This window comes from Manis javanica, chromosome 10, assembly GCF_040802235.1.
Source record: "Manis javanica isolate MJ-LG chromosome 10, MJ_LKY, whole genome shotgun sequence".
NCBI classification, from domain to species: Eukaryota; Metazoa; Chordata; class Mammalia; order Pholidota; family Manidae; genus Manis; species Manis javanica.
The window spans coordinates 87,895,025-87,922,561 of record NC_133165.1 but is presented as its reverse complement, the minus strand read 5'-3'; the positions used below and the strand labels follow the sequence as shown (position 1 = coordinate 87,922,561).

At 56.0% G+C, this 27,537-nt stretch overlaps 3 protein-coding genes across 7 annotated transcripts; all 3 read left to right on the top strand.

Moving 5' to 3' along the window:
- Positions 1-455: 455 nt before the first annotated feature.
- Positions 456-7,741, top strand: AQP2 (aquaporin 2). 2 transcript variants are annotated; one of them, XM_017678548.3, is made up of 4 exons: positions 456-926; positions 3,655-3,819; positions 4,187-4,247; positions 4,959-7,741. In XM_017678548.3, the coding sequence occupies exons 1-4, from the start codon at positions 567-569 to the stop codon at positions 5,375-5,377; spliced, it is 1,005 nt and encodes a 334-aa protein (XP_017534037.2). In that variant the 5' UTR covers positions 456-566; the 3' UTR covers positions 5,378-7,741. The 2 variants fall into 2 exon arrangements, with proteins under 2 accessions (XP_017534037.2, XP_017534038.2); XM_017678549.3 differs by having other exon boundaries at positions 457-926; positions 4,187-4,267; positions 4,959-5,285.
- Positions 7,742-10,336: 2,595 nt separating this feature from the next.
- On the top strand, positions 10,337-14,987 carry AQP5 (aquaporin 5). Its single transcript, XM_017678550.3, has 4 exons — positions 10,337-11,862; positions 12,860-13,024; positions 13,432-13,515; positions 14,298-14,987. The coding sequence occupies exons 1-4, from the start codon at positions 11,098-11,100 to the stop codon at positions 14,481-14,483; spliced, it is 1,200 nt and encodes a 399-aa protein (XP_017534039.2). The 5' UTR covers positions 10,337-11,097; the 3' UTR covers positions 14,484-14,987.
- A 6,123-nt stretch (positions 14,988-21,110) lies between these two features.
- Positions 21,111-27,066, top strand: LOC108408465 (aquaporin-6). Of its 4 annotated transcripts, XM_017678513.3 has the most exons (5): positions 21,111-21,680; positions 22,432-22,590; positions 22,846-22,926; positions 23,557-23,811; positions 26,471-27,064. In XM_017678513.3, exons 1-4 carry the CDS (start codon positions 21,318-21,320, stop codon positions 23,767-23,769), a joined length of 816 nt encoding a protein of 271 aa, XP_017534002.1. In that variant the 5' UTR covers positions 21,111-21,317; the 3' UTR covers positions 23,770-23,811; positions 26,471-27,064. The 4 variants fall into 4 exon arrangements, with proteins under 4 accessions (XP_017534002.1, XP_017534004.1, XP_017534001.1 ...); XM_017678515.3 differs by lacking the exon at positions 23,557-23,811 and having other exon boundaries at positions 26,471-27,066; XM_017678512.3 differs by lacking the exon at positions 26,471-27,064 and having other exon boundaries at positions 23,557-24,884.
- The last annotated feature ends 471 nt before the right edge of the window (positions 27,067-27,537 follow it).

Here is a 27,537-nt window from a genome sequence, read left to right as displayed (position 1 = left end):
CCATCCCCTTCAAGAAGGAATAATTGGAGGTCAGACAGTAGGAAGAACTTCCCAATCACTAGATGGCGTAGCATTGACATCCTCTTTCATGGACATTGGGTGAGGTGTTGCCCCTGCATTGGCCAAAAGTTGGAGTAAGAGAGAGGGGGGTTGGCACAATTCCCTTCAGGAACCCCATCCGCAGAACTGGTGGGGGGTGGCGGGAGGTCCAGGAGCAGCAGCTTGGGGTAACTGAGGGAACAAACACGGAAAACCAGGGGACGTCAGTCCTTATCTGGAGCTCATTAATGGGGAGCGTTAGTCAGCTGTGAAGGCCTAGATGGGGTGATAGGCATGCGGGTAGGCAGGGGTGGAGAGTGGGGGCAGGAGGCAGCCATAGGGGAGCAGAGAGCCTGATCTCCACCTCCACCCCACGTGTCCAAATCGAGTATGGAATGACCCTATAAATGCCCATGGCCCAGCCTCCCCAAAGACCCTAAGACAGAGAGAAAGAGAGACAGGGACTGAGAGAGCTGCAAGTTTCCGGGTCCCGAGACCTCTGGGCCAGCCCACGGAAGGCTCGCGGCATGTGGGAACTCCGGTCCATAGCCTTCTCCAGGGCCGTGTTCGCAGAGTTCCTGGCCACACTCCTCTTCGTCTTCTTTGGCCTCGGCTCAGCCCTCAACTGGCCACAGGCCCTGCCCTCTGTGCTGCAGATTGCCATGGCCTTCGGCCTGGCTATTGGCACCCTGGTGCAGGCTCTGGGCCACATCAGCGGGGCCCACATCAATCCTGCTGTGACTGTGGCTTGCTTGGTAGGCTGCCATGTCTCCTTTCTCCGAGCTGCCTTCTACGTAGCTGCCCAGCTGCTGGGGGCCGTGGCAGGGGCTGCTCTGCTCCATGAGATCACACCACCAGACATCCGAGGGGACCTGGCTGTCAATGCAGTGAGTAGCCAGAACTCCATCTTTCCCGCAAGGGGCAGATCCTGGGGTGTCTCTGGTAAAGGATAAGAAGGAACTAGAGCTGGGAGAGAGTCTGGGTGGGGAGAGAGAGAAACAGAGAGGGACAGAGGGAGGGAGGGAGATGCCAGAGCCAGGAACACAGCTGACAGGAGTCGGCACAAGGAGCAATGAAGCCAGAGCAGGGGCAGGATCCTCATGGGCCTGCTGGTGCCTTCTGCTCTGAGCGACGTGCAGGAAGAGCAGCAGCATGGTGTCTGCTGATTCGAGGCCTGCATTACAAGGGCTGGGCAGAACTTGGCAGAGGGCAGGGCTCCCGCACAGACCTGCTTTCTGAGCTAGGAGGAACCTCGGAATGCAGGTCCCAAGGGTATTCGCCAGGGAGGAAGGACCCTCCATTTCTTCATCACCTATTGTGTACGGGCTTCATGGCAGGTCCTCCGCACAAGCCACACTCTGACCCTCACAACCGCCCTGTGAGGTATGGATGGGCATATCTGTTTCTTAAGGGGTTGGAAACTGAGGCTCAGAGAGGGCAAGCACCAGACCAGCCTTCAAAAACAGGCCTGACTACAAACCTGTGACCTTCCCACCTGATCACTGTTCTCTCCCTGAGCCATCATCTAAGCCTTGTTTTGCAAACAAGGAAACTGAGGCTCAGAGAAGGGAAGTGACAGGTGAAAAGTTCTGTAGTTTGTCAATAGCAGAGACAGCACCAGATCCCAGGGTAATGCAGAAGGGACAGGCCTCTCCAGACCGCGGAGAAGGGCCCTGGATCCCATGAGCTAACTGTTGATTATATGAACAGGGGCACCTGGGGAGCTGAGGGGGCTGCTGCAGCCCCTCCCCACCACCACATGCCACCCTCCGCCACTCCTGGGTCGTGGCAAGGCCTGGACATCTGAGGGCATGGGTGGGGACACTGAGGAGTGTGACCATTTCCATTGAGAATGACATTAATTCACTCTGCAGCAAGTAAAGGTCCAGTTAGACTGAAAGAGGGACTTCTTGAGAACATGACCAAGAAAGCCTCAGGGTGTGTGGCTGGGGAATCTCCTCTAATAGCTAGGCAATGGGAGTGCTAAGGGGCCATGGGGACCCTCAGTCCTGCTCCTCTGTCATTTCACAACTGACTGGGCCCTCAGAAGGGAAGGACCGGGGAAGCCTCCCCCAAGTTGTTGCTCGGCATTTACCATCCTGAAGAACTGGGGACAGCCCTGCCTGGGTGGAATGGGGCAGCAGTGGGGAGACTCACCCTGAGCTAGACAGAGCTACATGGCCCCCAAGGCTGTTCTGGGTGTCCTCTGAGGCCATTGGAAAGGCCAGCCTGGCCACCAGGAAGTTACCATTGAAGCATACCTGCTCTGTGCAAGGCCAGATAGCATCTCCTTTTTGGTACAACATTATAAGGTAAATTCTGTGATCCCTCTACCCTTAGTGGTAAATTGAGGCTTAGCATTCAATTGATTCAAATAACAGAATTCAAATTCCAAAAAAAGTGTCAGCACCTGGGAATGGACCCAGAGCTGTCTGACATCAAACTCATGTCCACACTCACCCCCTTAGAGCCACTATCTACCAGTGGGAATGGGGCTCTGGCTCTGCCCTTGTCATTTCCAGTCCTCCAGAATCCATTCGGTCACCCCCATTTTACGGAAGGACAGATTGAGGCTGAAGTAAATAAGATGCCACGGCAGGTCAGAGGCACCCAAAGTGGCTACCTTCAAAGCTCTTTTCACTGACTCCACTAGTGCCTCTGACATTGGATGGCAGGGTGGACTAAGGTTAGACCCTAGAGAGACCCACGGGAGCCAGCCTGATGGCGAGGACCCAGGAGAAGGAGCCTGGGAGCTGAGGGCTGTCACAGCTCTGCCCCGTGTGGTACCTAGCCCCAGGGGGCAGGATGTAGGCACAGATGGCAAAATCCAGGGTTGGATGTGGCCCAGTTGTGAAATCACCTCTTTGCACTGCCCCAAGTTCTTTGTTACCTAAGGCAGGGTCTGCTGGGACCACAGGCACCCCACGTGGGTGTTGAGGCATCAGAGTACAGGGCACAGTGTGCCCACCCCACCCTTCACAGGGTGTGCAGGGAGCAAATCCACAGGGCAAAACTGAGGCCATGTGGGGTGGGCAAGGTCAAGGGGAGCAGGCAAATGTCAGAGGAAAGAGTTGTTCACGGAACCCATGGAGGGTGGGCGCACACTAGGATTAACCCCAGACCCAAGTCCCTAGGCTCTGCCCCTGGGAGCCCTTTGACCATGGGAAGAAAGACCACAGGCCTCTCATTACACCACTATTTGTGGCCTAGAGAGAGAGGAAGGCCTTCCTGTTACCTGGCCTAAAACTTCCTGCTATAATCAAAACCTCTTCCTTTCTTGTCCTTCAGGAAACTGAAGTGCTGGACCTCAGCATCCTTTGCCTCTCACATTGTAGGCACACAACCCCAGCCCCCAAATCTAATGGGCTTTGGAGTCTGTTTTCCTACCTCTGGCCTGGGGACCATGAGCAGTCCTGGGGTCCATCTCTCTGCCTTTGGGCCACAATCCAGGAAGAGACTGTCAGTAGTTTAAACTAATATGGCCAGTGAGCGCAGCTGTTTGACTCCCAGCCTGGAAGTGTCTCTGGAGCTTTGACTGCGGGTGGGCAGGAAGATGGAGCCAGTGTGAGGAGCATGCTCTCAGCGTTCCTCCACCCACCTGCTCTCTGTCCCCAGCTCAGCAACAACACAACAGCTGGCCAAGCCGTTACTGTGGAGCTGTTCCTGACCCTGCAGCTGGTGTTCTGCATTTTCGCCTCTACTGATGAGCGCCGTGGAGACAACCTGGGCACTCCCGCCCTCTCCATTGGTTTCTCCGTGGTCCTGGGCCACCTCCTTGGGGTAGGTCATGGACACTGATTCCAGGCTCCCTGGAGGGACGAGACATAGAGATCTTCTCCCCCGAAAAAGACACATAGATCTCTCTAGAAACTGATACAGAGAACCCCCAAAAGTGACAGACACAAGACCCACAGAGGAACAGATGTTCAGAACTTCCAAGAGGGACAGCCACATGTACACACTTGAAGGGGCTGACTTTCAGACACCCTAAGGGGACAGATATCACTCCAGTGAACACAGAGCCCTGTAAATGTAACAAGAACTTAATTGTCCATCACATGGATTCCCTTCCGACAGAGGTCAGGCACTGGAGAGAGGCCCAGGGACTCTCCCCACTTCCTTCCTTGACCGCCTCCCCCCATTGCAGATCCACTACACGGGCTGCTCCATGAATCCTGCCCGCTCCCTGGCTCCTGCCGTCGTCACCGGCAAGTTTGATGACCACTGGGTAATGGCTGAAACCTCCCTGCCTTCCCCGTCCCCAGAAACCCATCTCTGCAAGGGCTGGAATGAGTGGGGTGGAGGACACGGCAGACCCTTCACGCTCTTCCTCCTGGGGCCCTGGGGGGCTTTGGGCTCCACCCCTCAGGTCTGCTATGGAAGACTCCATTTCCACATCTGTGAGGGAGGATAACAGCATTTGCTGCCTCCTTGGAGTTTTGGAAGGATTAAGTGAAGTTACTGGTATAGGACAGATCACAGTGCGTTAGGGCTCGAAAATTGGTCATATTTGTAGTAGCTAACACATATTTTAACTATTTAGCACTTACCTAGTGCCCAAGATGTGCCAAGACTCACACTAAGAGCTTTGCGAATATCAATCCATTTAGTTGGCACAACAATTGCAGAAGTAGGTAGGACTATAATCAAAGGAAACTGAGGCAGACAGGTAAGTAATTTGCCCAAGTTCACCCAGGCCATCCGCTTGGGAAGTCGCACCCTTAACCCCCAACTGACAGTCTTCCCTAACAGCGAGTGTTGACAATACGAATTGCACGAACACGCGTTTTATTACTTTAGTCGCGTGCGGGTCTCCCTTTCACACCGAGTGCGAGTGCGGAGCGGAGCGCATCTCCAGCCAGGAAGGCGCTGTCCGGCTGGCCCCGTGCCTGCCGCCAGCCGCGCTCTCCACTCCACAGGTGTTCTGGGTCGGACCCCTGGTGGGCGCCATCCTGGGCTCGCTCCTCTACAACTACGTACTGTTCCCGTCCGCCAAGAGCCTGTCGGAGCGCATGGCTGTGCTCAAGGGGCTGGAGCCCGACGCCGACTGGGAGGAGCGCGAGGTGCGGCGGCGGCAGTCGGTGGAGCTACACTCGCCGCAGAGCCTGCCCCGCGGCAGCAAGGCCTGAGTGCCTCCCGCCCGCCCGCCCCAAAGGCCCCTGGCCCGGGCCCAGCGGGGCTCAGAGTGACTGCCTGCGACCCCAGGTCGCGTCCCAGGCTCGGGGCGCCCACCACCCCGGCCAGGCCCGACCCTCCTCTCCTCAGGGCCAAAGGTGGCCCCCAGTGCAGTAGCTGCCTCAGGACCTGCGGGCTGCTGCGGCCAGGGCTGCAGGGGTAGCAGTGAGCCTGTCCTGAGGCTGAGGCAGCAAGTTGTGGACCTCCTGGCCCCTGCAGGGGTGGGGAACTTGGAGACTGAGCTGGGGAGAGAGGGCAAGCAAGCAGGCAGAGGAAGGCTCTGGAGAGCCAGCCCAGTTACTGGGGGTAAGGGGGCCAGGGTCTGCAGACCCCCCACCTTGGAGGAGGGTGGTCTGGGAATGGTGCATCAGGTTTTGCTAGTGTGCAAGTGTGTGTTCACCCATGAGGACCTCTCTGTCCCCAGAAACAGGTGTGTCTGGGGTGGTGCAAGTGTGTACTGGCTGGCAGCCTCTCACTCTCCTCTTGACCCCTTCCTTTCTTCCTACCTGTAATAAATCCACTTCTTCTACAGTAGATGAGTCCCCACTGCCAGTCCTTCCCAGGAGCTCTAAGAGTGTGATCCCAGGAGACGGGGAGGGGAGGGTCTGGAGGCCCCTTGCAGAGGGCTGAAAGGAGGCCCTGATTTCCAACCCCTAACCTGCCCCTCCTGGAAAATTCTCTCAAGCTGCAGCACTGGGCCCCAAAACTTGCCAAGATCCATTGCTAGTAACAGAGAGGTATCAAACCAGAGACTTGCTCCTGCAGAAGGGGCCTCTGGAGAAAAGGAGGGTTGGGTGGCCAAGGACCCGCTTTCTGCCCTGAGGGAGGCCCTCTCCAAAGGAGGAAGAAGGCATGTGTATGTGCATGCCTGTATGTGTGTGTGCATACTGTATATCTCCAGGGGGCTCCAGACCCAAAGATTAGCCTCCCCTTGTTGCAGAGAAAACAACAGCTCTTTGTGGGCCCCTGACCTTTGTCTTGGGAGAGGGGAGATTTGCAACTAGACACTTCTTGAAAGGAGACACTCAGTTTCGTAAGTGAGCCTTCTCACTCAGCGCACACCTATTGCTAGCTGGGCAAGGCACACTCAGTCACGCAACCACAGGCCCCAGGCAACACCCCACCATCACCCATCCCCAGGCAGCAGCTCTTCCCCCCAGGAATCTCTCTCCCCACCACCTCCCCTTTCTGATTCCCACCACAGTAGAGTTATTGGGGAGAGAGCAGCTTAGCACTCTCAGGACCAGAGAAAGGAAATGACTTGTCCAGGCAGAGGCACGTTTGTGTCTAGAGCCTGGGCTTCTAAATTTCCAGGCCAGTGCAATGGTTCTCAAATAACATTACCTGGGATTAAGTGAGATGATGCATGTAAAGATGCTGTGTGAACTGTATTCTTCATATCAATCATGCATTATTGGGATCATTTCATTACTTCTGCTTCCAGTAGAGAAAGGGCCTGATCCTTGGCTTCTTCTACCTCCTTTAATTGGTGGTCAGCACAAAGGAGTGCCCCAGGAACCCCGAGGTGCCGGCAGAAGGAGATGGGGTTGGCCTGGCTCCATCCCGGTCCTCTCCCCACCCCTAGGGTACCCTGGCTGTTCTCACCCTTCCTCCCTCCCACCACTCAGACCACCCATATTCTCCCTCTGCCTCCAGTCTGCTGGAGACTCACTTTGAGCCCCCTTCTGCATGCTGTCTGTTGCCTCCCTGATTTCTAGGCTTTTATCTGTGTCCATCCCACACTGTGTCAACCCACTGTACCTGGAGTCTCCACCCCATTCCTGCCCTCCACAGATGGACTGTGGATGTGGGGCATCTGTGTAATGTGCCCACCTCCTCATCTATTTCTTGACTAAAGCTCCCTTTGAAATCAGGAAAAGCCATCCCTGAGCCACAGATGCTATGGAGATGATTCTCCCAAACCACTGACAGGTGGTGACAGCCCCTGGCCTCACCACTTGGGGAAGGACTGAGTCAGAAACTGAAGTGACCTCTGGGGCTGTAGTCCTGGTAGCTGAGTGTCCTTGCTCTGAAATTTCAAAGGCAGCAAAGCATTGAGGTGTTAGCTAAGCCTTGATGTGTCCCCGGCACCTCATCCCCACCCCACCGAACCCCAACAGCTCCCTCTGGAAGTTGCCAATAATTTCTATGCCTGTTCCACTTCCTGCATTGCACTTCCCCTAAAACTAGATATGAGATCCCTACCACTTCCAATCCTGATTGCCCAGATTGGGGTCATTAAGGTCAGAAGTCAAAGCAGGATTCAAAGTGATGGGACTGGAGGGAAACTGACACCTATTGAGCATCTTTTGTGTCCCAGCTCTGTGCTGGCTGCTTTACATGCATTAGCTCACCTATTCCTCCTAAAACTTCAGGCAGGTTAGGGAAGGACAATGACCTCCCCCACTGTCAACCATGTAGGGTTTTACTATTTTCAAAGCATTCCCTTATCATCTCCTGTGATTTCTCCGAGCTTTGTGAGATAGGCTGAGCAAATATTGTTCTACCCATTTCATAGATTAAGAAACGGAAACTAAGAGACTGTCTAAAGTCACACAGCTGTGTGTGGTGGACTTGAATTCAGGTTTTCCTATTCAAAACCCCATGATCTTGCCACTCAGAACTCAGAGGAGACCAGGTATGGTCTGAGGCAAGTACTAGGCCCCTCTCGGGAGTCCCTGGCAGAAACCGAGCACACAACTGAGACTGTGAAGCCAACCTGCTGTCCTGTGGTAGACACAGACCTTGGGGATAGCCACAGCAGGGTAGGGAGAAAATGACAAAAAACGTGGGACTGATTTCTGCCCTTGTGGAGATCCCAGACTGGAGGAGGGTGGAGGGCAGACACACCCCAAACCAGACAGCGGCAAGGCAGCATAAAGGCAGGTGGACAGGCCTTCACAACCCCAAGCTGGGAACAGAGAAGGCTCTGAGCTGAGGGGTGGAGGTGGGTGACCACTGGGTCCCAGGAGCCAGTCCGACATTCCCACTTTGTGTCAGATGACTTTGCACTGCAAATGTTGCTTTGATGTCGTTTTGTATCTTTAAGCTGTGATTCTGTATGTATGCAATGCCTTCCAGCAAGACTGTCACCCCCATGGGCTGACATTCTCCAATACATCTTCTCTCATCTGTCTTGTCTAGCACAATGCTCTGAAATATTAAGCACTCAATATATGCTCATTTGCCAATAAATGCCATTTCTTCCACAATCTAAAAGTGATCAATACAGTCCAAAGTGCCAGAAGACAGACTGGAGTCCCTGGTACATCCTGAGCTCCTCAGAGCTGCTGTTAGGAATGGTGCAGAGGGGATTTCAATGCTGAACAAGAAGTTCAACTAAGGTAGCCTGTGGTGGCAAATTCCTGCTGCCATCATGGCCAAAGAGGGCATCCCAAGCTTTGTGACCCAGTGGCATGGTGGAGAGGGCACCGAGACATGGGCAGGCTGTGGCCTCTAGAGAGAGCCTCTGGGGCTGGCAGGGTAGGGTGAAGTGCTAAGGGCAAAGACGATTCCAGGACACAGCAGCTCCTGTTGTTTCTTGTGACAACCTGGAGACCAAATGGCCCTGATGATTAGAGAGAGATGGAAGGACCTCAAGCACAGGCTTAGGAAACATACCCAGCTGCTCGCTCTGAGTAACCTTGACAGATCAGACCCACAGGCCACTCCTGGCAATGCCCAGGTCATGGCATGATCCTGGGCCAGGCAGTAACCTCTGAGTCTGACTTCTTGACAGGTAGCTCAGAATCAAATCACACAGTGGAGGCCAAAGCCCTCAATTAGCTGTAAAGGACTGGACTCAAATTCTCAAATAGGAACTTCCCCTGGTGGCCCACTCTCCTGTCCTTCCCACTCTGAGACAATGGAGTTTGAGACCTGTGGATTCATGAAAAAAAAGTTGGATAAAAAACCTAAAAGGATAAAAAGATAAAAGGTTAAAAAAGGATAAAAAAGAAGTTGGGAAAAGTGCAGACTGGAAGTGAGTTCAACATTGAAGGGGCCTGACCCCCAAAGGCCATGGGAGCATCAGAGTCATTGTTCCCATCTGGCCCAGGCCCATGCGGTGCCCTGAACCCCAAGCCCAGATGGAAATCCTGTTCACAGGACCCATGGCACAAAGGACGGACAAACCTCCTGCCTTAAGAGGAGAGACATGGGGGAGGAGCTGCTCCAGCAGGAAACATGGGATAGAGGAACAATAGCGGGGTTTCTTCGGTCCCTGTTTTCTTTGGCCTCTTAGCTGCCACCAGGCACACAGCCTGCCCCTTGGCTTTCCTCCGGGCGCCTCCCCTCAGCGCCTGCCTGAGGGACTGCCTGACGGACTGCCTGAGGAGCACCTGTGCTCTCCCTCTGCTGGACCCTGTGGCTTAGCTCTGCGCACAGCCCTCAGGGGCTTTTTATGATACTGTCACAACACAGAGGAAACTTTACTAAGCCTTATTCTGGGCCAGGCGCTGTGTAAAGTGCTTCCCAAGGACATGTCATTGGCGGGGGTGGGGGGTGAAGGGAGGGATCTCTTTAGTATAACTACTCTCCTGAGATCCTATGGTGCAACCCCCACGTCTCCAAGTCCTGGAGGGCCCTACAGCCTCATTCCCCAAATGCCTAACCAGGGAATGGAAGAGGGCGGGGCAGGAGGGACTGTGGCGAGGAGCTGGGGGCTCTGACAGGAGTGGGAACTGGGAAGAAGTGTTAGCCAGTCCAGCAGCGGGAGGGCTTGACTTCAGGGGGATGGAGGAAGACCACATGTAGGACAGACATGGCAAATGAGGTAGAGACAGACAGAAATGAAGGTCACAGAAATTAAGAGGCGGAGGAAAGGTCAAATAGGAGATAGAAACTGAGAGATGAATAGAGACTGAAACAGAGACTGAGGCTAAGATTGTAAAGGAAAGAAGAGAAAAACAGAACTTGAAAAGAAAGGGAGGGAGAGGCAGAGCCTAAGAGGGACCAGACTGAAATGAGAGAGGTAGGGAGACTGACAGAGAGGACCAGACTGACAGAGGGAGAAGGACAGGGAGACTGAAGAGACAGCCCGAAAGGACTGAAGGAGAAAAAGGAGAGGTGGAGAGACTGCGAGAAGGGGAGAAGACTGGTTTCAAGGAAGAGAAGAGTAAGGAGGCTGAGGGGAGGCAGAGAAGGAGAACCTGAGGTCCAGAGTCGGGGGCTTCTCCCAGGAAGGCCAGAGAGGTCCGGCTGGGAAAAGGGCGGTCGGTGGAGCGCCTGCGCCCTCCCGGCTCCCCACTCCCAGGGCCTCTTGCCTGACCCAAAGCAAAACCGGACCCGGTCATGCCCTCTCCCATCCAAGGGCAAAGTGGACCCCCGGCCCCCACTCCCTCCGGGACTCGCTGGGATCCCACGGTGGAAGAGCGGTGCTGCTGGAGGGGCTGGGACGGCTGTCATGGGGAGGGCGCCGTCCAGGGTCCGCCGCCCGCTCTCGGGCCGCCCCGCCACTGGGCGTCGCGGCTTGACAGGCGCGGGGCCCGCTTTTCCCCATACGCCCCTGCTCCAAGCCCGGAGGCCAGCTTGGCCCCGGCCGCGGAGAGGCCGCGACGGCTGGACCTCCCCGCCCGGCCCAGCCCGGCCGCCCGCCCCCGCCCCCGGCGGGCGGCGAGCTGAGCAGCGCCGTGCTCAGGGAATCGCCTCACTGCCGCCCTGCCCGCCGAGGCCGGGTCAGGATGCCCGGGTCGCCGAGGTGAAGAAGGAGCTGGACCCAGGTCCGAAGGGAGGAAAAGGGCAAGGCCTCGCGCAGAGATGAAGGCCCGGCGGAGGTAGGCGCCCCGAGGTCGGCAGGACCCGGGAGGCTGGACCGGGCAGGACCTCCCGAAGAGCCGGAGCCAAGCCGCGCGGACAGAGCGCGGGAGGCGCAGGGGGCGCACCATGCGCGGGCCCCCGGCCGCGGGCCAGGGCTACACCGCCGCCTGGGTCTCGTGGCCCGCGCGGGTGCGCTGCTGTCCCGGAGGCGGGACGGGCGCCGGGCCGCGGGCGCGCGGAGCCCCGGGCCACGGCGAGCCCGCGCCGGCCGCAAGCTCCCCTCCTGGCGGGCCGCGCCGGCCCCTGGGCGCGGGAACCGCCCTCGCTCCCCCCGCGCCGGTCCCGCTCCGGGGCGCCCGCCCACTATATAGCGCGCCCCTGCCGGGCCCGCGCCAGGCCACCAGCCACGCAGCGGGCGCCGCAGAGCGCGCCGCGCCCCGGAGACAGCCCCCCGCCCCCAGCGACGCCGCCGCCCCGACGGGCGCCCTCCGCCGCCGCCGCCACCGCGGCCTGGCCCCTGCAGCCACCATGAAGAAGGAGGTGTGCTCCGTGGCCTTCCTCAAGGCCGTGTTCGCCGAATTCCTGGCCACCCTCATCTTCGTCTTCTTGGGACTCGGCTCGGCCCTCAAGTGGCCGTCGGCGCTGCCCTCCGTCCTGCAGATCTCTCTGGCCTTTGGCCTGGCCATAGGCACCCTGGCCCAGGCCCTAGGGCCTGTGAGCGGCGGGCACATCAACCCTGCCATCACACTGGCCCTCTTAGTGGGCAACCAGATCTCCCTGCTGCGGGCTGTCTTCTACGTGGTGGCCCAGCTGGTGGGCGCCATTGCCGGGGCGGGCATTCTCTATGGGCTGGCACCGGTCAATGTCCGGGGCAATCTGGCTGTCAACTCGGTGAGTGCCCTCGGGGCTGGGGGTGGGACAGGGACCTCAGGTGGGCTCCAGACCAGGCCCCCTTACCCCATTTCAAGAATGGGTGTCATAGAGTGGACCAGTGCACACCCTTACCAGGAAGGAGACAGCCTCCCAAAGAAGATGAATCCCCTCCTGCTGCCCCTTCTTTTTCTCACAGGAAACCCCTGCCCTTTCTCCTGTCTCACACCTGACTTCTGCTTTCCTCTTGAGCACCTGACTGTACCTGCCTGCTCTTCAGTGGAATGGTTTCATGGAACCATCAAAGAGAGATGGGTTGTAATCTGGGCTTGGCTGACCCTGGCCTCCCTGGGTCTTATTTTTCTCAGCCATTACATGCGTTGGTCATAACCTACCACAGCAGGTGTCAGGGGGATAATATTTAGAAACCATGCATATGAACTCCATAATGTGGTGCCAGTGCATAGGATCTCTGTTGAATATTGGTTTCTGCCCCTGGCCCCCTGCTGCCTCCTTCTCCTACAGCCCCAGATTTAGCCCCCATGTCCCATGCAAACTGGGTTCATTAATCAAACACAGAGGAGGATTTTCTCAGCCATTGTCAATCTGTGAGTCAGCCCCACCGGAGAGACGGGTTTGAGGTTGGCACCGGCAGCGGGTCAGGCATGGGCGGGAGGCAGGCTGGGAGTACAGCAGGCAAACTGGGCATCTGCCCAGAGAAGGGAGTAAATGCCTGCTTGTGGGGTTAGGGACTGGGCAGAACGGTGGACAGGACTGTGTCCAGGAAAAGCTCCCCCCACACTCTGCCCTTTGACCACAGGCCTGTGCTCCGGGCTTTGTGTACACTGTAAAGTACGTAGTCTCTTCGGCAAGTGACCAACTTGATGTGTCATACACGGGGCTTGGTTTCCAGGTGCTCAGGCTATAGGTGTCCTTGGAAACCAAAAGCCTCAACCCCCAAACCCCTGGCCATAGACCCAGAAGGAGGCAGGGGCCCTAACACACCCTCCCCTTGCAGCTCAACAACAACACGACCCCAGGCCAGGCCATGGCGGTGGAGCTGATTCTGACCTTCCAGCTGGCACTCTGCATCTTCTCCTCCACCGACTCCCGCCGCACCAGCCCTATGGGCTCCCCAGCCTTGTCCATAGGCCTCTCTGTCACTCTCGGCCACTTTGTGGGGGTGAGTTGTGCTGCCACTCGCCTGGGGTTGTGGGGAACCCCTTAGGGCAAAAAATGGGGCCTAGATCAGAACCCCTTCAGACCAATGAGCCCTGCAGTTAGGGCCTGGAGTGAGGCTGCTCTACTCTGGTCCAGACTTGATCCCCCAAAACATTCTCTAGCCTGAGGAAAGATGGGAATAAGTGGGAATTGGGGTAGGGCCAGGAAGTAAATCCAAGCCGAGGACAGAGATGAGGGGGGTGGTGCAAAGGGACCCGTGGAGGGAGAGGTCACTGGCCTAGGAACTGGAACACTTGAGTTGGAGACCTGGCTGAGCCCCTGAATTGCTGGATGACCCTGGGAGGGTCGGGACTCTGTGAGAGTGGACAAGCACATCACCCTCCTCACCGCCTCCCTGTCTCTGTGCAGATTTACTTCACCGGCTGCTCCATGAACCCAGCCCGCTCCTTCGGCCCGGCAGTAGTCATGAAGTGGTTCAGCCCTGCACACTGGGTGAGTCTGGACCCTACCTCGGCTCCCTGGCAATTAAGGCCTGGAAACCCAGCCATGCAGCCTAGAGCAAACTGGCCTTTCTGAATGCTGTGCACCCAGCCTTGGGGATAGGCCCCAGGATATGTGGCTGGAGAGAGCAGAGCATATGGTAGGGGATGAAATATGAAACAACCAGAACCAGGGCAGGGGTAGATTTATATGGTAGGTGACCCCGGTTGGCCAGGGTGGGGTGTGTGAATGTCTGTCCCTCTAGGAAAGGGAAGAGGAAATGTACTTCTGTGTTGGTCTCTGAGGATTTTCTGTCTGTCCTTCTGGGGATTTTCTGTCTGTCCTTCTGTGTTTCTATCCTCTCTGATGTTTTGTCCCTGCTGAAGGAGTTAGGAGAGTCTTCCTTTCTGTGGGTCTGTCCCCCTGGACAATCTGTCACCTCCTTTGAGAGCTCATGGTCTCTCTTCTCTCTCTGTTTGTCTCTCTGAGGGTCTACATGTCTCTTCCCTCTGAAGGTTCATTTATCTCTTTTTAGGGTGGGGTTGGAGGGGCCCTGTTCCTCCGGGGGTCTGTCTGTACTCTTTGAGGATCTGGGTGTCTGTTGTCCATGTCCCTGTCGCTGGGGAGTAGGGTGTCAGTATATATATGTCCCTGAGGTGGGAGGAAGTCCTTTCCTCTGGAAGTCTGGACGTCCATGTCTTCTGAGCATCCTTGGGTCTGTCCTCTGGTGGGGGAGAGGTCTTGGTTTCCGAGGCCTGGGGCTCAGCCCCCTGATGCTGCCCTGTCTCCACCAGGTGTTCTGGGTTGGGCCCATTGTGGGGGCTGCCCTGGCTGCCATCCTCTACTTCTACCTGCTCTTCCCCAACTCCCTAAGCCTGAGTGAGCGTGTGGCTGTCATCAAGGGCACGTATGAGCCCGAGGAGGACTGGGAGGAGCAGCGAGAGGAGCGCAAGAAGACCATGGAGCTGACCGCCCACTGACCAGCGTCAGGCAGGGGCCAGCCCCTCAGTGCCTGAACTGCAGGGGAAAAAAGAAAAAAATATGACAGTGAAGCCTCCTTTCTCCACAGCTGGGTCCGCTGGGCTGGGGAGGAGGTTCTGGCTCCCCAGGCCACACGGTTAGAGGTGGAGCAGGAACTCATCATGGGACTGTTGGGATGGGGGCCAGAGGCTTGGGGCTGGTGGGGAGGGGTCTCTCTGAGCCAGGGAAGACTGATGCTGTGAGTCAGTGCCAAGCTCACAGGCAGCCCCAGGGCCAAGCCAGGGGTGGCCTGCAGTCAGCATCCCTCCACTGTCCTCATCCTCTCCTCAGGAGGCAGAGGGATCCCAGCCCCTAGAAGAGCAGAGGCTGACCTTCTTGAGAGCATCTTGGGAGGGAGACGACCAGTCCATTAAATGCTGCCTTATTTATTTCTGTTCAAGAATGCATGGGGTAGAAATGCTGGTGTTTGGGGTGGGGGCTTCCCAATAAACCACTGACACTCATGCTCTGTCTTGTCTTTCCTCAGAAGCCTCGCCTGGGGACACTGGTTCATCACCTCTCCTCTTCGTCATCCCTCTCCCTCCCCCACCATCTCTACACTCCTCTGTAGAAAGACAGGAAAGCTGAGGCCCCGGGGAGGCTTAGAAAGTCAGAGAGATGGGGTTGGGAAGAGAAAGAGACAAAATCGAGAAACAGAGCTAGAGGTCAGGAGGGGGCGGTGGGCGCAGAGAAGGAGGGGTCCTCATCCAGTCGCCTGTCTGCTCACCCCTCCCACCTCAACTATGTCAAGTCCCTGCCACTTGAGGGCCTGGCACCAGCGCCAGGGTGTACCAGGCAGGGTAGAGGAGAATTGAACCAGTCGGCAGCCCCTTGAGATACCAAGGGGGTGACCAGCCAGGTCCGTCATTGGGAGGAGGCACAGATCTGGACTCCCCACAATGCATCTCAGTGTTCCAAGAAAATGCCAGGTTGGGGCCTGTGCTCAGAGGGAGAAACCCCCTGCCCCCTCCCCCATATGCAGAAGCCACTCCCGCCTAGCCCTATGTTCTCCCACCATCTTCCCCTCAGGGCCTCCAGCTCTGCCCTTACCGGTTCTTGTCCCCTTGCCACTGACATGCCTTAGGAAGCCTCCCTAAACTTGCTGAGCCTCCACCCCTTAAGCTCTAAAATGAGGATTAAAAATGCTTTCTTCACAGGGTTATGAGAATATGATGAGAAGAAGGAGGGAGATTCCTGGGATGGGTCTGTTCAGGTGGGGGGTGGGGTGAAGGGCAGGAGTTCCTGCAGATAAGCTACTCAGGACACAACACCGGAGCATAGTTAAGGAGTCTGGTTTGGAGTTCAACTCTTGGGCAACTTTGGTAACATAAGCTCTCTTTGTTTTAATGACCTCATCTGTAAGATAGGGTACTTGTACCCACCTCATGGATTGTTGTATGAATAAAATGAGACAATGGATGGAAGAAAAACGCTTGTGCAAACAGGGCCAGGCACCTCAGAGTAAGCACTCCACAAACTAATGGGAAAGAAGCCAGCACATGCATTTCTGGGGCCCCAGCCACATGCAGTCCAGGGTCTGTGCAGGTGGGGGTTAGTTAGGCCCAGAGGCTGGGGTGAGGTGGGGCACACTCCCTGGCCTTCATCCAAACTCGAGTCTAGTTGCTGTAAATGGAAGCTGCAGCCACCCCTGCCCTGCCTGCCTCATTGGCTTACAGTTAGCACCAGATGGCAGTGTAGGGCGGAGCCTGGGTTCCCCAGTAAAGAGCAGGCCCCCACCAGCCATCTCCACTCTGCCCAGGCCGTAGAGCCAGGCCGCAAGTGCAGCTCCGGCCAGCAGGGGGGGACCTCGACCACCGAATCCACAGCGGCTGGGCTTCCTCCTCAAGTCCGCGGTCTCGGCTCTGGCCAGCTGAGGCGTGGGGGTGGAAGACACAGGGAGTCGCTCAGGCCGGGGCCAGCAACCTCCCGCCCCAACCCCGCTGTCTGGGAGGGCAGGCGGAAGACAAGGGGATCCCTTGCCTACTCAGTCTCCGTAAGACGCTGGTACAGACACAGCCATGACTGGAGGCTGGCCTCTCTCTCCAACCCAGCAACTTGCGTTCCTTCATCTGACGGGCCTCAGAGAGAGCCTGACGGGGTGAACGGTGGGCCTGTGGGGGAAAGACAGTTAACGGTGGGTAGGAACCCCCCAGTGCGAGGGAGTTACAGGCCCAGCCAGAGGGCGAGGGCCCACCTAAGGCTTCGGCTTCACAAGTCGCAGCGGTTCGGGCTGTTTGGCCAGCAGAGGGCGCTGTGCTCCTTGTTGTCTGCTCCTCCCGACGCTGCTCAGCCCAGGCTCACAAAGGCCTGCGCACACAGGAGCACACACACGCTGACCCCGCACGTCTACACCACCCTTGAGTGGTACCCAGAGGATTGGGTCTTCTCGGCAAGGCCTGCGCACTCCGCGTGTGTGCAGAGCCACATTACCAGATCTGGAAGCCTGGCTCCAAGAGTTCTCTCCGAGGCACCTGTGCGTCACACCCAGGCACACACGTGGTCCGTCACCCCGCTGACCCTGTGCTCCACTTGACGATGGAACCCAGGAACAGCCTTGGTTCTTTTATAGGGGGCTTTCTTCTCTTCCTCCCCCTCCCCCTCTGCCCAGGGGCTGCCGGTTTTCACCAGATAGGAGGGTGGACGTGGTGACACGAAGGAGAGTTGAAGGACTAGAGTAAAGACAGAATGGACGGACGGAGGTTGGTTGTCGAAATGGATGGCCAGGAGGAGTTGTAGCGGGGAGGGCCAGCTCTCTCAGCCCCACGTTGCCTCGGCCACTTCCTCAGTCAGGTGTGGGGTAGGATATCAGACCGCCTTACTCTTCCACATTTTGTGGGGTTTGGTGGGATGATGCAAGGGAAGCTACCCGGAATCCTTCTATTTCTGACTTGCTTTCATTTTCACTCTTCTTCTCTCCCAGCACCTTCCTCCTCCCCTCTCGCTCCCCTACATCTCCAAGTGTGAGAGGACCTCAGTTGGGGCTCACGTTACCCTGTGTGCACAGGCACATACACCTCCCCACCGAGACGCCCACCCCAGTGGTCTGGGGAGACAGCCAGGTGTGGAGCCTTGGCAAATACCCCCGAGCATGAGTGGCCTCAGAGCTTGCCACTATAGCCCAGGACTGGCCGGGCACAGGGAGGTGCTGGTGGGAGCTGGAGCAAGCTGGGGCCAGTGCCCACCTGATCTTGGGATGAAGGGCCTTGTCCTAGGTCAGGCAGGGCCTGGGGGCTCTGCTGCAGGCCAGCTGGATACAAGGGCTGCTGCTGCACTTAAATCTCAGCTGCCAGGGCCTGGACAGGGGCTTCTGTACTGCTTGTTCTGGAGCTGCCAAGGCAACCAGGCTCTTCCCACCAGAGCCCAGCTACACACCTGTCTCACTGGAGAAGGGAGGGGCTTATAACCAACATTCCTGACTTGGAGACACTCACTTAGATATCAGCACCTTGACTCCTAATAAAACATGGGGAATTGGGAATTATCTCCAATTTATAAGTGGGGAAACTGAGGTCCAGAAGTTAAGCACGGCTCAGGGGTGCAGTATACCCAGCAACGTTCAAATGCTCTGACGTGTGTTGTCTTATCAAAGGCTCTCAGCAGATAGGTATTGCTGCTCTTTGATGCCTGGTGTGCTGAGAAGCTGAGGCTCAGTAAAATGTAGGCGCTGGTGTCGACCCGAAGCCATTTATGGCCCTGGGAGGCCATACAGGAGTCAAGGAGAGAAAGGTCTTTAAGGTTCCCTGGCGCAGCCCCAAAGCAAGGAAGCTACCATGCCAGGGAGAAATGTCACCCGCACTGCTCCACAGCCACATTCCTTCATCCCTTGAGCATTTATGGAAAGACTCCTTTATACCAGGCATGTATGGGAGTCTGCAGTGAACAGTGGAGGCAGTGAGGAGGCTGAAGCCTTAAGTAGTCATTGGCTTTGCTCAAGCCCAGCTTCTCTACGAAGTTTGCCCTGACTGCTGGAGAGGAAAATCAGGGCAGGCTGCCTAGAGGAACTGTACTTGAGTAGAATCTTGAAAAAGAGAGAACAAGGAAAAGCATTTCAAACCCATGGTCTCTCCGCTGCTCTGTGATTACCCAGGCACCTTATAAAGAAGCCAGTAAAGGGAGAAGTAAAGACCTAAGATGAGACGGGGGCTGGCTAAGAGATGGCCTGAGTCACTCCGGGGGAGCCAGAAGGACAGGGAGGTGGCACTGATTTGGACACAGGAGAAGGGCAGCCTCTTCTTCAGGGCCAGAGGGAAGCTGGTGAGGGCCTGGGGAAGCTGCAGAAGAGTTTGCGGCTGGGGAGGAAGGACTGGAAGACATCTTGGGGCTTGTTTTGCTTTCTAGGTGGGACAGGAGGCAAGTTGATCTTCTGAAAGAAAGCCAGAGGGAGTCAAGCACCAGAAGAGAGTGGGGGAAGATTCAAGCAGGCCTTGGAAGAATGGGAGAGAGGCGACTGGGGGTGGTGGAAGGCTTGCTGAGCAGAGCCGCGACCCCTGCTGAGGCCAAAGACCATGGACTTGTCATGGCAGCAGTCTGCATGGTTGGGCGAGTTTCTCCAGCAGTTCTCAGCAGATCAGATGGGGGCAGTGGGGTGTGGAGGAGAATGAGAAGGGAGAGGTGCAGGCGGGGTGGGGGAAGGAACAGGAGCTAGGACAGTGGGGCACTGATGCCAGGGGACCTGGCTGCAGAGGGAGGGTGAAGCCAGGATGGCTGGGTAGGGAGGGAGTTTTCTGGGACTGAGACAGGGGACAGAGGAAGGACAGGGGCTAGGATGGTTCACTTGAAGATTTCAGAGGGCCCAGTCCCTGGTGAGGACAGATGTAAGGCCCTACAAATAGGCAGCTGAAATGAAGCAGCCATGAAAGTCTCCTGCCTCCAGGAGGTCAACAAGCTTTTATTCATCTATTTCATTAATTGAACAAATATTTAATTATCACCTACTATGGCCAATCCTTGTGCAAGATACTACATGTAGGGTTCCTGCCCCCCAAGGGGCTCGCTGTCTCATTAGGGAGACACATTAGCACCATGACAATACCCTATGGTAACAGTCATGTATGAAAATGCCCAGGTGTGTTGGGAACATACAGAGGGGCCCTCACCCAGGAGAGGAGATGACATGGAAGCTGAGCCTAAGGGATGGGTCAGGAGTTACCAAGCAAAGTGGGGCAAGGGCTCTCCTAGGAGAAGAGGGAACATCCTCCAAGGAGAGCCCAGCAGGCAGTGCTCCAGAACCACTGGCCATTTGGTAAGGCCAGCCAGAGGGTAAAGGGCAAGCCAAGGAGTGGGGAGAGGTAGGTAGGAGGAGCAGGATGGCAGAGGCCCTTGTAGGCCAGTGCAGAGCCTGCAGAAGGGACAGGGAGGCTTTGAAGGGATTTTAGCAGGGGAGCAGCAGGATCAGATTTGCATTTTAGAAAGATCACTGGGGCTGCAGTGTGGATAATTGATTGGAGTGGAGCAAGGGAGCCGACAGAGAAAGCCTGCAGGGCAGCAGGGGTGGTGAGAAGAGGGCACAGTCAAGAAATATTTAGGATTCAAAATCAGCAGGACTTGGTGCCTTATTGGATGGGGCAGGAAGGAGAGAGGGGGTCAAGGATGCTTCTCAGGTGCCACCAGCTGAGCTGGAGAAAACAGGACGAGTGCATTTGGGAGAGTGCAGGGGAAGATGAGGATCTCATTTCCAGATAGCTTGCATTTGAGGAGCCTGAGGACAACCAAAGGGCACCCAGGGGGTGGGAAGATATGGCCAGGGATGAGGTCAGGGCACCTGAGGTGGCTAAGAGGGGGGATTGTATTATTTTAACAGCTGGGCAGATTCTTCTTAGGGAGGGAACACCTTTATCTGAGAAAATACCTTATGCTGCTGTAAGAAGGCAAAGCCCAGGGCATGGGCAACCAGAGGGCCGGCATAGCCACGAAAATGGGTAAGCTGCCCTGTGTGAGGCATGAGGAATTGTTTTGGCACCTGAGCAGGGAGGCAGAGGGAGAGGAAAGCAGGAAGAGGCAAGGAGAAGCTGATGAGGGACAGTGGAAATTCCCAGCTGGCAGGTGGCAGAGGTTCCCACAGCCATGCATGTCATCTGATTAGCTGTGGGACAAACCCCTCCCCCCTCTGGCCCTCTGTACCCACACACACCTGTCCTTAGTAGAGTTGACTATTCACATCTGCTTTCTGTGAGTGGGGTTTTAGGTAGAGGAGAGAGCATTATTTCACATCTAGGTTTATGGGGCACAGCAGTGAGCCCATTTGGAGGCAGAGGAGGCAGAAGAGGGTCCCTGGGAATGCACAGGACCCTCTGAAGCAGGTTCTGGACTTGGGGATCTGAGTGATCTTGCTCTATCTAAGCTGACACTGGGGAACGTGAACGCCCTGGCAACCTGGCCCACCGCTACTCCTGTGCCTGCACCCTCAGGCTGGGCCTCTCAGAGTTAGGCCGGTCCAGCCTGGAATCTTGCTGGGAAGTTCCAGCTCAGCATCTGGGTAGCCCCCGCACCAGATGTCAGGTGAGCTCAGGGTGGAGCAAGCATGTGAGCACCACCCCTCATTCCACCCACACACCTCCACCCACCCAGACACACTGAGCCCTGTCAGCTTGCTTACTGCCATTCTGACCAGTACAGTCCTTGGGGCAGCAGGTGGGGCCAGAGAAGCCTCTACGCAGTGAGACAGCCAGAGACAAGAGACCAGAGGAGACAGGAGATCGGAGGCAAGAGAACAGAGATCCCGGGAACAGAGGAGGTGACAGCCAAGGCACCAGGAGCTGGAAACAGTGGAGCCAAGAGGGCACAGCTTAACCAGGATGCTGATGGGCCCATTGTGGACAGCCATCAGCAAGGCGCTGTTTGCCGAGTTCCTGGCCACGGGGCTTTATGTGTTTTTTGGCGTGGGCTCAGCCCTGCGCTGGCCCTCGGCCCTTCCCTCTGTACTGCAGATCGCCATCACCTTCAACCTGGCCACGGCTATGGCTGTGCAGGTCACCTGGAAGGCCAGTGGGGCCCATGTCAACCCTGCCGTGACTCTGGCCTTCCTCGTGGGCTCCCAAATCTCCCTACCCCGTGCTGTGGCCTATGTGGCTGCCCAGCTGGCAGGGGCCACAGTGGGAGCTGCTCTGCTTTATGGGGTCACACCAGGGGACATCCGAGAGACCCTTGGGGTCAATGTGGTAGGTGCAGGGAGGGGCACCTGGCTGGGTCAGGAAGAGGGTATCCAAAAAGGTAGTAAGGGTAGAGGACTAGGCCCGAGGGGAGGGGACAGGAAGGTAACAACTTGGCCACATGCTCCATGCCAGTCTGGGCTGTACTCTGGCACCCAGGAGAATTGGACTGTGGCCTGAGTGCAGGCAAGACAGGAATGGGATTGTGGTACAAGGAACAGGTGGAGTGGGAAAAAGCCACACTAAGGAACAGGGGTACCAGGTATTCAAGGGTCAAGGTAGCCAGAGGGCTGGGGCTGTGGGTAGTGGCAGGGAACCCTGAGGGCACTCCATTCTCTCCCCAGCCTACCCTGTGTGCCCCACTCCCATTTTCCCATGTTCCTCCTCCCCCCCCCCGGGTTCCCCTCATCATCTCTCCTTCCACCTGCTTCTCTGTCTCTTTCTTCCACTCCTAGCCAGTCTCCTCTTAGTTGGCTTGCAAACACTCATCCCAGCTTCCCTTTCCCATTCCTGAGCCCCTGCCTCTCCACCAAACCAGTGGCCCCAAACAAGCGCTGGTGGGGGTGCCACTCAGTTGCACAGTGAGCAAGTATCCAGGGCTGACCTGAGCCCCCCGTACAGCTCTCCCCAGTCTGTCATCTCTGTAGGTCCTGGGACTGGCAGAGGTAAGGTGTCCCCCTTTACAGTGAGGAAATGAGGCCCAGGGGGTCACCATCCCCTGGCAGAGCCCCACAGGCTCCAGCATACCCCCCTCACCCAGGTCCGGAGCAGCACCTCGACTGGCCAGGCAGTGACAGTGGAGCTGGTGCTCACCTTGCAGCTGGTGCTCTGTGTGTTAGCTTCCACCGACAGTCGTCAGGCATCCGGCTCCCCGGCCACCATGATTGGGATCTCTGTGGCACTGGGCCACCTCATTGGGGTGAGGGACAGATGGAACGCCATGTACACGCACACATTGGTCCCCCCTGGGGAGAATGCAGGGGCTCTGAGGACCAGGAAGTGTCTTTCCCTGAGCCCCTCGTGCCTTGGGGCTGGGGCTGGGCCCCCACGCCCCGGGGATACTGTGCTGTGGTGACGATGCTGGGACCAGGGCTCTGAGGTAGGGCAGAGGGGACTGTCCTTTCCCAGGCCCGTCTTGATCCTCCTCACACCTGAACTCACGCTTGCTCCCCAGATCTACTTCACGGGCTGCTCCATGAACCCAGCTCGCTCCTTCGGTCCTGCTGTCATCATTGGCAAGTTCACAGTTCACTGGGTGAGACCCCCTGCTGGCAGCCATGGGGAAGGGAGAGGGTCTGGGTAGGGGCATAGGGACTGTGGCTGCACCTGTGCTGGGTCCACAGAGATCTGGGGGGACAAGTCTCCCTACCACAGACCATCTTGACCCCCAGAAGACCAGGGCGAGTATCCTAGCCTGTACTTCCTTTCTGCCCAGCTTCAGTAGCACAGGGTACCCAGTCAACTGGCAATAAATAGGCCAGCACGGGAGCTGCAGCCTTGGCCCAAGCCTCAAGTTCTGGCTTTTTCTTTATTCACTTTCTCCAGCTGGACCATTTTCCAAACTTGGGTAAAGAAAAGACAAACAGAAATAGACACACACCCCAGCAGAGACAGGAACAGCAGTAGCCAGGGCTCGTGGATGGGACAGGGTAGGCCAGAGGAGACCGGCAGGAGGGCTGAGGAGGCCGGCCCAACCCCTGCAAGGCAAGGTCCCCTCATCTGTGTGGACATGGGGCCAGAGCTTGTGCTTGTCAGATTTGCCACCTCGTAGAGAGCGCAAGAGCTCCTCAGGCATCAAGTCAACACTAGGGAGGGAGGTAAGGGTCTCGAGCCACCCCATGATCCTGATAGCTCATGGGCAGTGCTCATGTCTCTGCCTCCTCAGATCTTCTGGGTGGGACCCCTGACAGGAGCTGTCCTGGCTTCACTGATCTACAACTTTATCCTGTTCCCGGACACCAAGACCCTGGCCCAGCGACTGGCCATCCTCAAGGGTGCTGCGGAGGTGGACGAAGTGATGGGGGTGGAGCCCCAGAAGGAAGAATCCCAGTCCAGTTCAGGGGACACTGAAATGGGGAATGTGCATCAGATGGCATAGAACGTGGCCCCTGTCCTCAGCCTACTGAGACGAGCCTGGGAGGTGGGCAGCATGTCCTGTATGACTGGACTCTGGATTTTCCTGGGGGAAGGGAAGCTTGCAAGAGGGGATGGGGAGGCTTCGCCGCTTGTCCTAACAGAGTATGTGGGGGATGCCAGCTCCTATCCCTGCATTACATTTCTAGACAAAAAGGATCTGGGGAGCAAATCTGTTCAGTTTCCTCCTCCCACATTTCTTACTTGGACAGAGCAGAGGAAGGCAAGGGAATTCATGACTGCCTTCCCCGTCTCTCATCCATCTGGACTCCAGAATTGGAGCCCAGACAGCACTCTGCTTGGAGACTGAGGGCTATAGGAAGCTCAGGGAACCCTAACTTCTCACCCTACCCTTGGGGAGGAGGGGCCAGACTTCCCAGAAGAATCAGGCCCTGGGAGAGCCTCTGCATCCCTCAGAGGAATAGATCTGCTCCTGGGTATGGTTTGGGGGCTACGGCTTCTCGCTGCAGACTGGGGGCTTCCTGAGGACAGATTGCCCTCCCAATAGATGGTCATTCCCCACTCTTCCAAATTCAAGAGAGGACATCCACTTGAGAAAAGCTGATGGAGAGGAGCCTTTTCTTGGGCTCGCAGAGGGGCAGGATATAGGCAAGGGAGGTTTGGTCCAAACAGGCCTTTCCAGGGCAGGCCCTCCCCAGGCATTTGCCCACTGTCCACCCCACAGGCTCATTCATAGGAACAAGCATTCAGAGGGGGGAGTTCCTAGCCCAGCCCTCGGTCTATGACTTGGGGCCACAGCTGTCCCTAGCATCATTCTGTGCTCCACCAGGATCCCCAAAAATCTGTTAAATCCCAAGGAACTAGGGACTGACCCAGACAATGAAGATTTGCAATTAGGTGCCTCTGAAGGATCACCAGAGTCGCTATCAGTTCATTAATATTGACAAACTGCTGTGAATGTACTCTGCCTATGATTTGGGGTCCTTCTGGACCTCTGCTTCCTCAGCTGTAAAATGGGCACAATTCTCCCCCAGGAAATTGTGAAAGCAAGAGTTTGGAATTGTTTTTCGAAGTTAAAAATGCTAGAAAACAAACTCAATAAATGACGACTATTGTTGCTGTTACTGTACTTATTGAGTCTGAGAACAACTGCTGTTGGTAAGAGGAGGGAGGAGAGAAGAAAGGAGAGGGAGACAATTGAGAGGGAGGGAAAAGAGAGTCTGTTTTCTCATTTCATCTGCCCCACTCACCAGGGTCCTGCCTCCTCCTCTCCTGGGCCTCCTGACCTGGGGGCTTTGTGAGTGTGCGGAGTGCGGGGTTGCGGAGGGACCCTGGAGTGAAGAGACAAGCCAATAAAAGTCAGTTCCTCTCATCTCTATGGTGCCCATCACCATGGTACCCTGAGGTACTGAATCCATAAAAAAGATGGGTCCTTTTCCATGATGTCTCCAAAGGCGCTGGGGATGGGGGAAGGGCTGCCAAAGTCTTTCAAGGGCAGGGTGACAGGGCCCAGCCTGTGACTAGTGCAAGAGCTGAGTCCCCGAGGCCTGTGGCCATGGTAGCCGTCCTCAGTGTTCTGTAACACGGTCGGGGCCCAGCACTATTCACATCTCTCCAGGCTGGGCCCTGCTCATCCATCTCCAATCTCTCAGAGCCCAGGGCTTCTTGTGCCCTTTTAGGAGCAGATCTCTCTGTGTGTGTGGAGGATGTGATTGACTTGCTAAAGGTCACCCTGCTCAGTACCACAGCCACCTAAAGTCTCCCCTGCTCCAAGCTTAGAATTTTCCAAAGTAGAGCTCCAGGGGGCTTATACAAGCTGCAGCCAGGGGAAGGAAGCAGGAACTGGAAAGTTGAAGAGGGCAGTGGGGTGGAGCTCCTGCAATAGGCTAAGCTCCTAGACAAATTATTTCTGCATCCCCAGAGCCATGCACATGCTGGGTGCTCGATGTAAGTTTGACGAATGAATGCTGGGTGGCTGGGGAGGAAGGAGCGGCAGTAATTGATCAAGAGAATTCAGGAGTTACAGCTCCAAAGGAGCCGAGATGACAGCAGCTGAGAAACCTCTGCTCACGGGTAGGGGCTGCTGGGAAGAGGGTGCACAGCCACGCTTGAGCCCCCACCCACTACCCCAGAGCAGATTCTGTGATCTCTGTCCCAGGAACTTCCGGCACTGAAGGGTGTTGCCAGGAGAGAAAACTGGTGGCTCTTTTCACGAACAGTCCTTTTAAGCGGTGCTCCATCAGACTAAGGTTAGACTCTAAAGAGAATCCCAAGTTAGACCCCGGAACGAGTCAGCAAACGTTGGTGTCTGCTCCTCCGGGCCCTGTATAGGTCAGCTGCTGGCTATCTGTTTGGGTGAGGCAAGGGCTGGCCTCCCAGCAGCCACATCTCCGTGATTCTGGCCGGGGCAGGGCAACACACTTCAGTCACAGCCCCTGGGCCTGGGTGCGGGGTGGGAACCTGGGGAGGACAGAGACCCAACCAGGCAGACCCTTGATGTGCCAGCCCTTCCTCCCGTTTGCCAGGGAAAGTTTTTAATTAATGGTGGTTAATCTGATCTGGGCCTTCTCCCTGCTGAGCACTGCCTTCAATCAGGGGAGCCATCTGCAATTGCAATTCATAATTCTCCCCAAAGGGAGGGGGTACTCAGGACGGGTGCCTTGGTGATTAATACTATTAGCCTTTTATGTTGATGATTGTCTTAGCAGGAGCAGATGATGTGAGCACAGGGCCTAGGCTGTTGCTGCCCCATTGGCTGGAAGGAAGCGCCTCTCCACTTCCCACCCCCACTGCCACCTCCAGGGTGTAAAGAGGACACACTGGGACCACACTGCAAGGGGGAGACCCCAGAGAGATTCTGGGACACGCCTGGGCTCCTTGTACTGAGGGGAGAGGCGGACCAAGATGATGATCCAGAGACTTTCACTTTCCAAAGAAAATCACTTTGACCTAAAAGATCTGTGCAAGGTTTAAAGAAAAAAAAAAAGACGGGGGGCCATCAGGTGAGAATTTGGGGATCAACAGAGGTGAGGCTCAGAACCTCACCCCCCCTGCTTTGAGAGAAATCTTCTGCATCCGTGGATGTCTTGCTGCCCTTGTCTAGCCTGGATTAATACTTAGTCCATAGGCACACACCTGATCATCTGATCATCTACATTTGCCTTCTTAGAGCACTAAACTATGTTTTCTATCTTGCATCTACCTACCACTTCAGCATTTTATTAAAAATAAAAATAATAATAATAATAGGAGAAATGTGGGATCAACATATAAATCAAGTACAAAAATCAAACGAATATTCATGTTTGACCTGATTGTTTATAGGTCATAATGCATGATCAAAACCAAAAGTTTCTGTGATGAATGCCCTTGTACTGTTCACCATGTAAGAATTTATTCACTATGTAAGAATTCGTTCACCATGTAAGAACTTGTTCGTTATGCTTCAGAAGATTGGAGACTGACGAGAATTAGGCTTGAGATGGATTAATGATTGTACATTGAGCGTTGACCCCCCATACTGAATTTTATTGTTGTTAACAACCATTTGATCAATAAATATGAGAGATGCCCTCTCAAAAAAAATAAAATAAAAAAATAAAAATAAAAAAGACTACATAAAGGTAGAATAGAGGTTGAAATAGTTTAAAGGCCCAGGCACTTACAGCTGTGTGAACTTGAGCAAGGTACTTAAGGATCCTGAACATCACTTCCCTCAACTGGAAAATGGGGTCGATTCACACGGGGGCTTGGAAGAACTCCATGGGATGCA

Coding starts and splice junctions, on each gene's coding strand:
- LOC108408465 (XM_017678513.3), top strand. CDS start 21,318: ATGCTGATGGGCCCATTGTGGACAGCCATCAGCAAGGCGCTGTTTGCC. Junction 21,681..22,431: donor AGACCCTTGGGGTCAATGTG/GTAGGTGCAGGG, acceptor CCCCTCACCCAG/GTCCGGAGCAGCACCTCGAC. Junction 22,591..22,845: donor CACTGGGCCACCTCATTGGG/GTGAGGGACAGA, acceptor CTTGCTCCCCAG/ATCTACTTCACGGGCTGCTC.
- AQP5 (XM_017678550.3), top strand. CDS start 11,098: ATGCGCGGGCCCCCGGCCGCGGGCCAGGGCTACACCGCCGCCTGGGTC. Junction 13,025..13,431: donor CTCTCGGCCACTTTGTGGGG/GTGAGTTGTGCT, acceptor GTCTCTGTGCAG/ATTTACTTCACCGGCTGCTC. Junction 13,516..14,297: donor GGTTCAGCCCTGCACACTGG/GTGAGTCTGGAC, acceptor TGTCTCCACCAG/GTGTTCTGGGTTGGGCCCAT.
- AQP2 (XM_017678548.3), top strand. CDS start 567: ATGTGGGAACTCCGGTCCATAGCCTTCTCCAGGGCCGTGTTCGCAGAG. Junction 927..3,654: donor GGGACCTGGCTGTCAATGCA/GTGAGTAGCCAG, acceptor CTCTGTCCCCAG/CTCAGCAACAACACAACAGC. Junction 4,248..4,958: donor GGCTCCTGCCGTCGTCACCG/GCAAGTTTGATG, acceptor TCCACTCCACAG/GTGTTCTGGGTCGGACCCCT.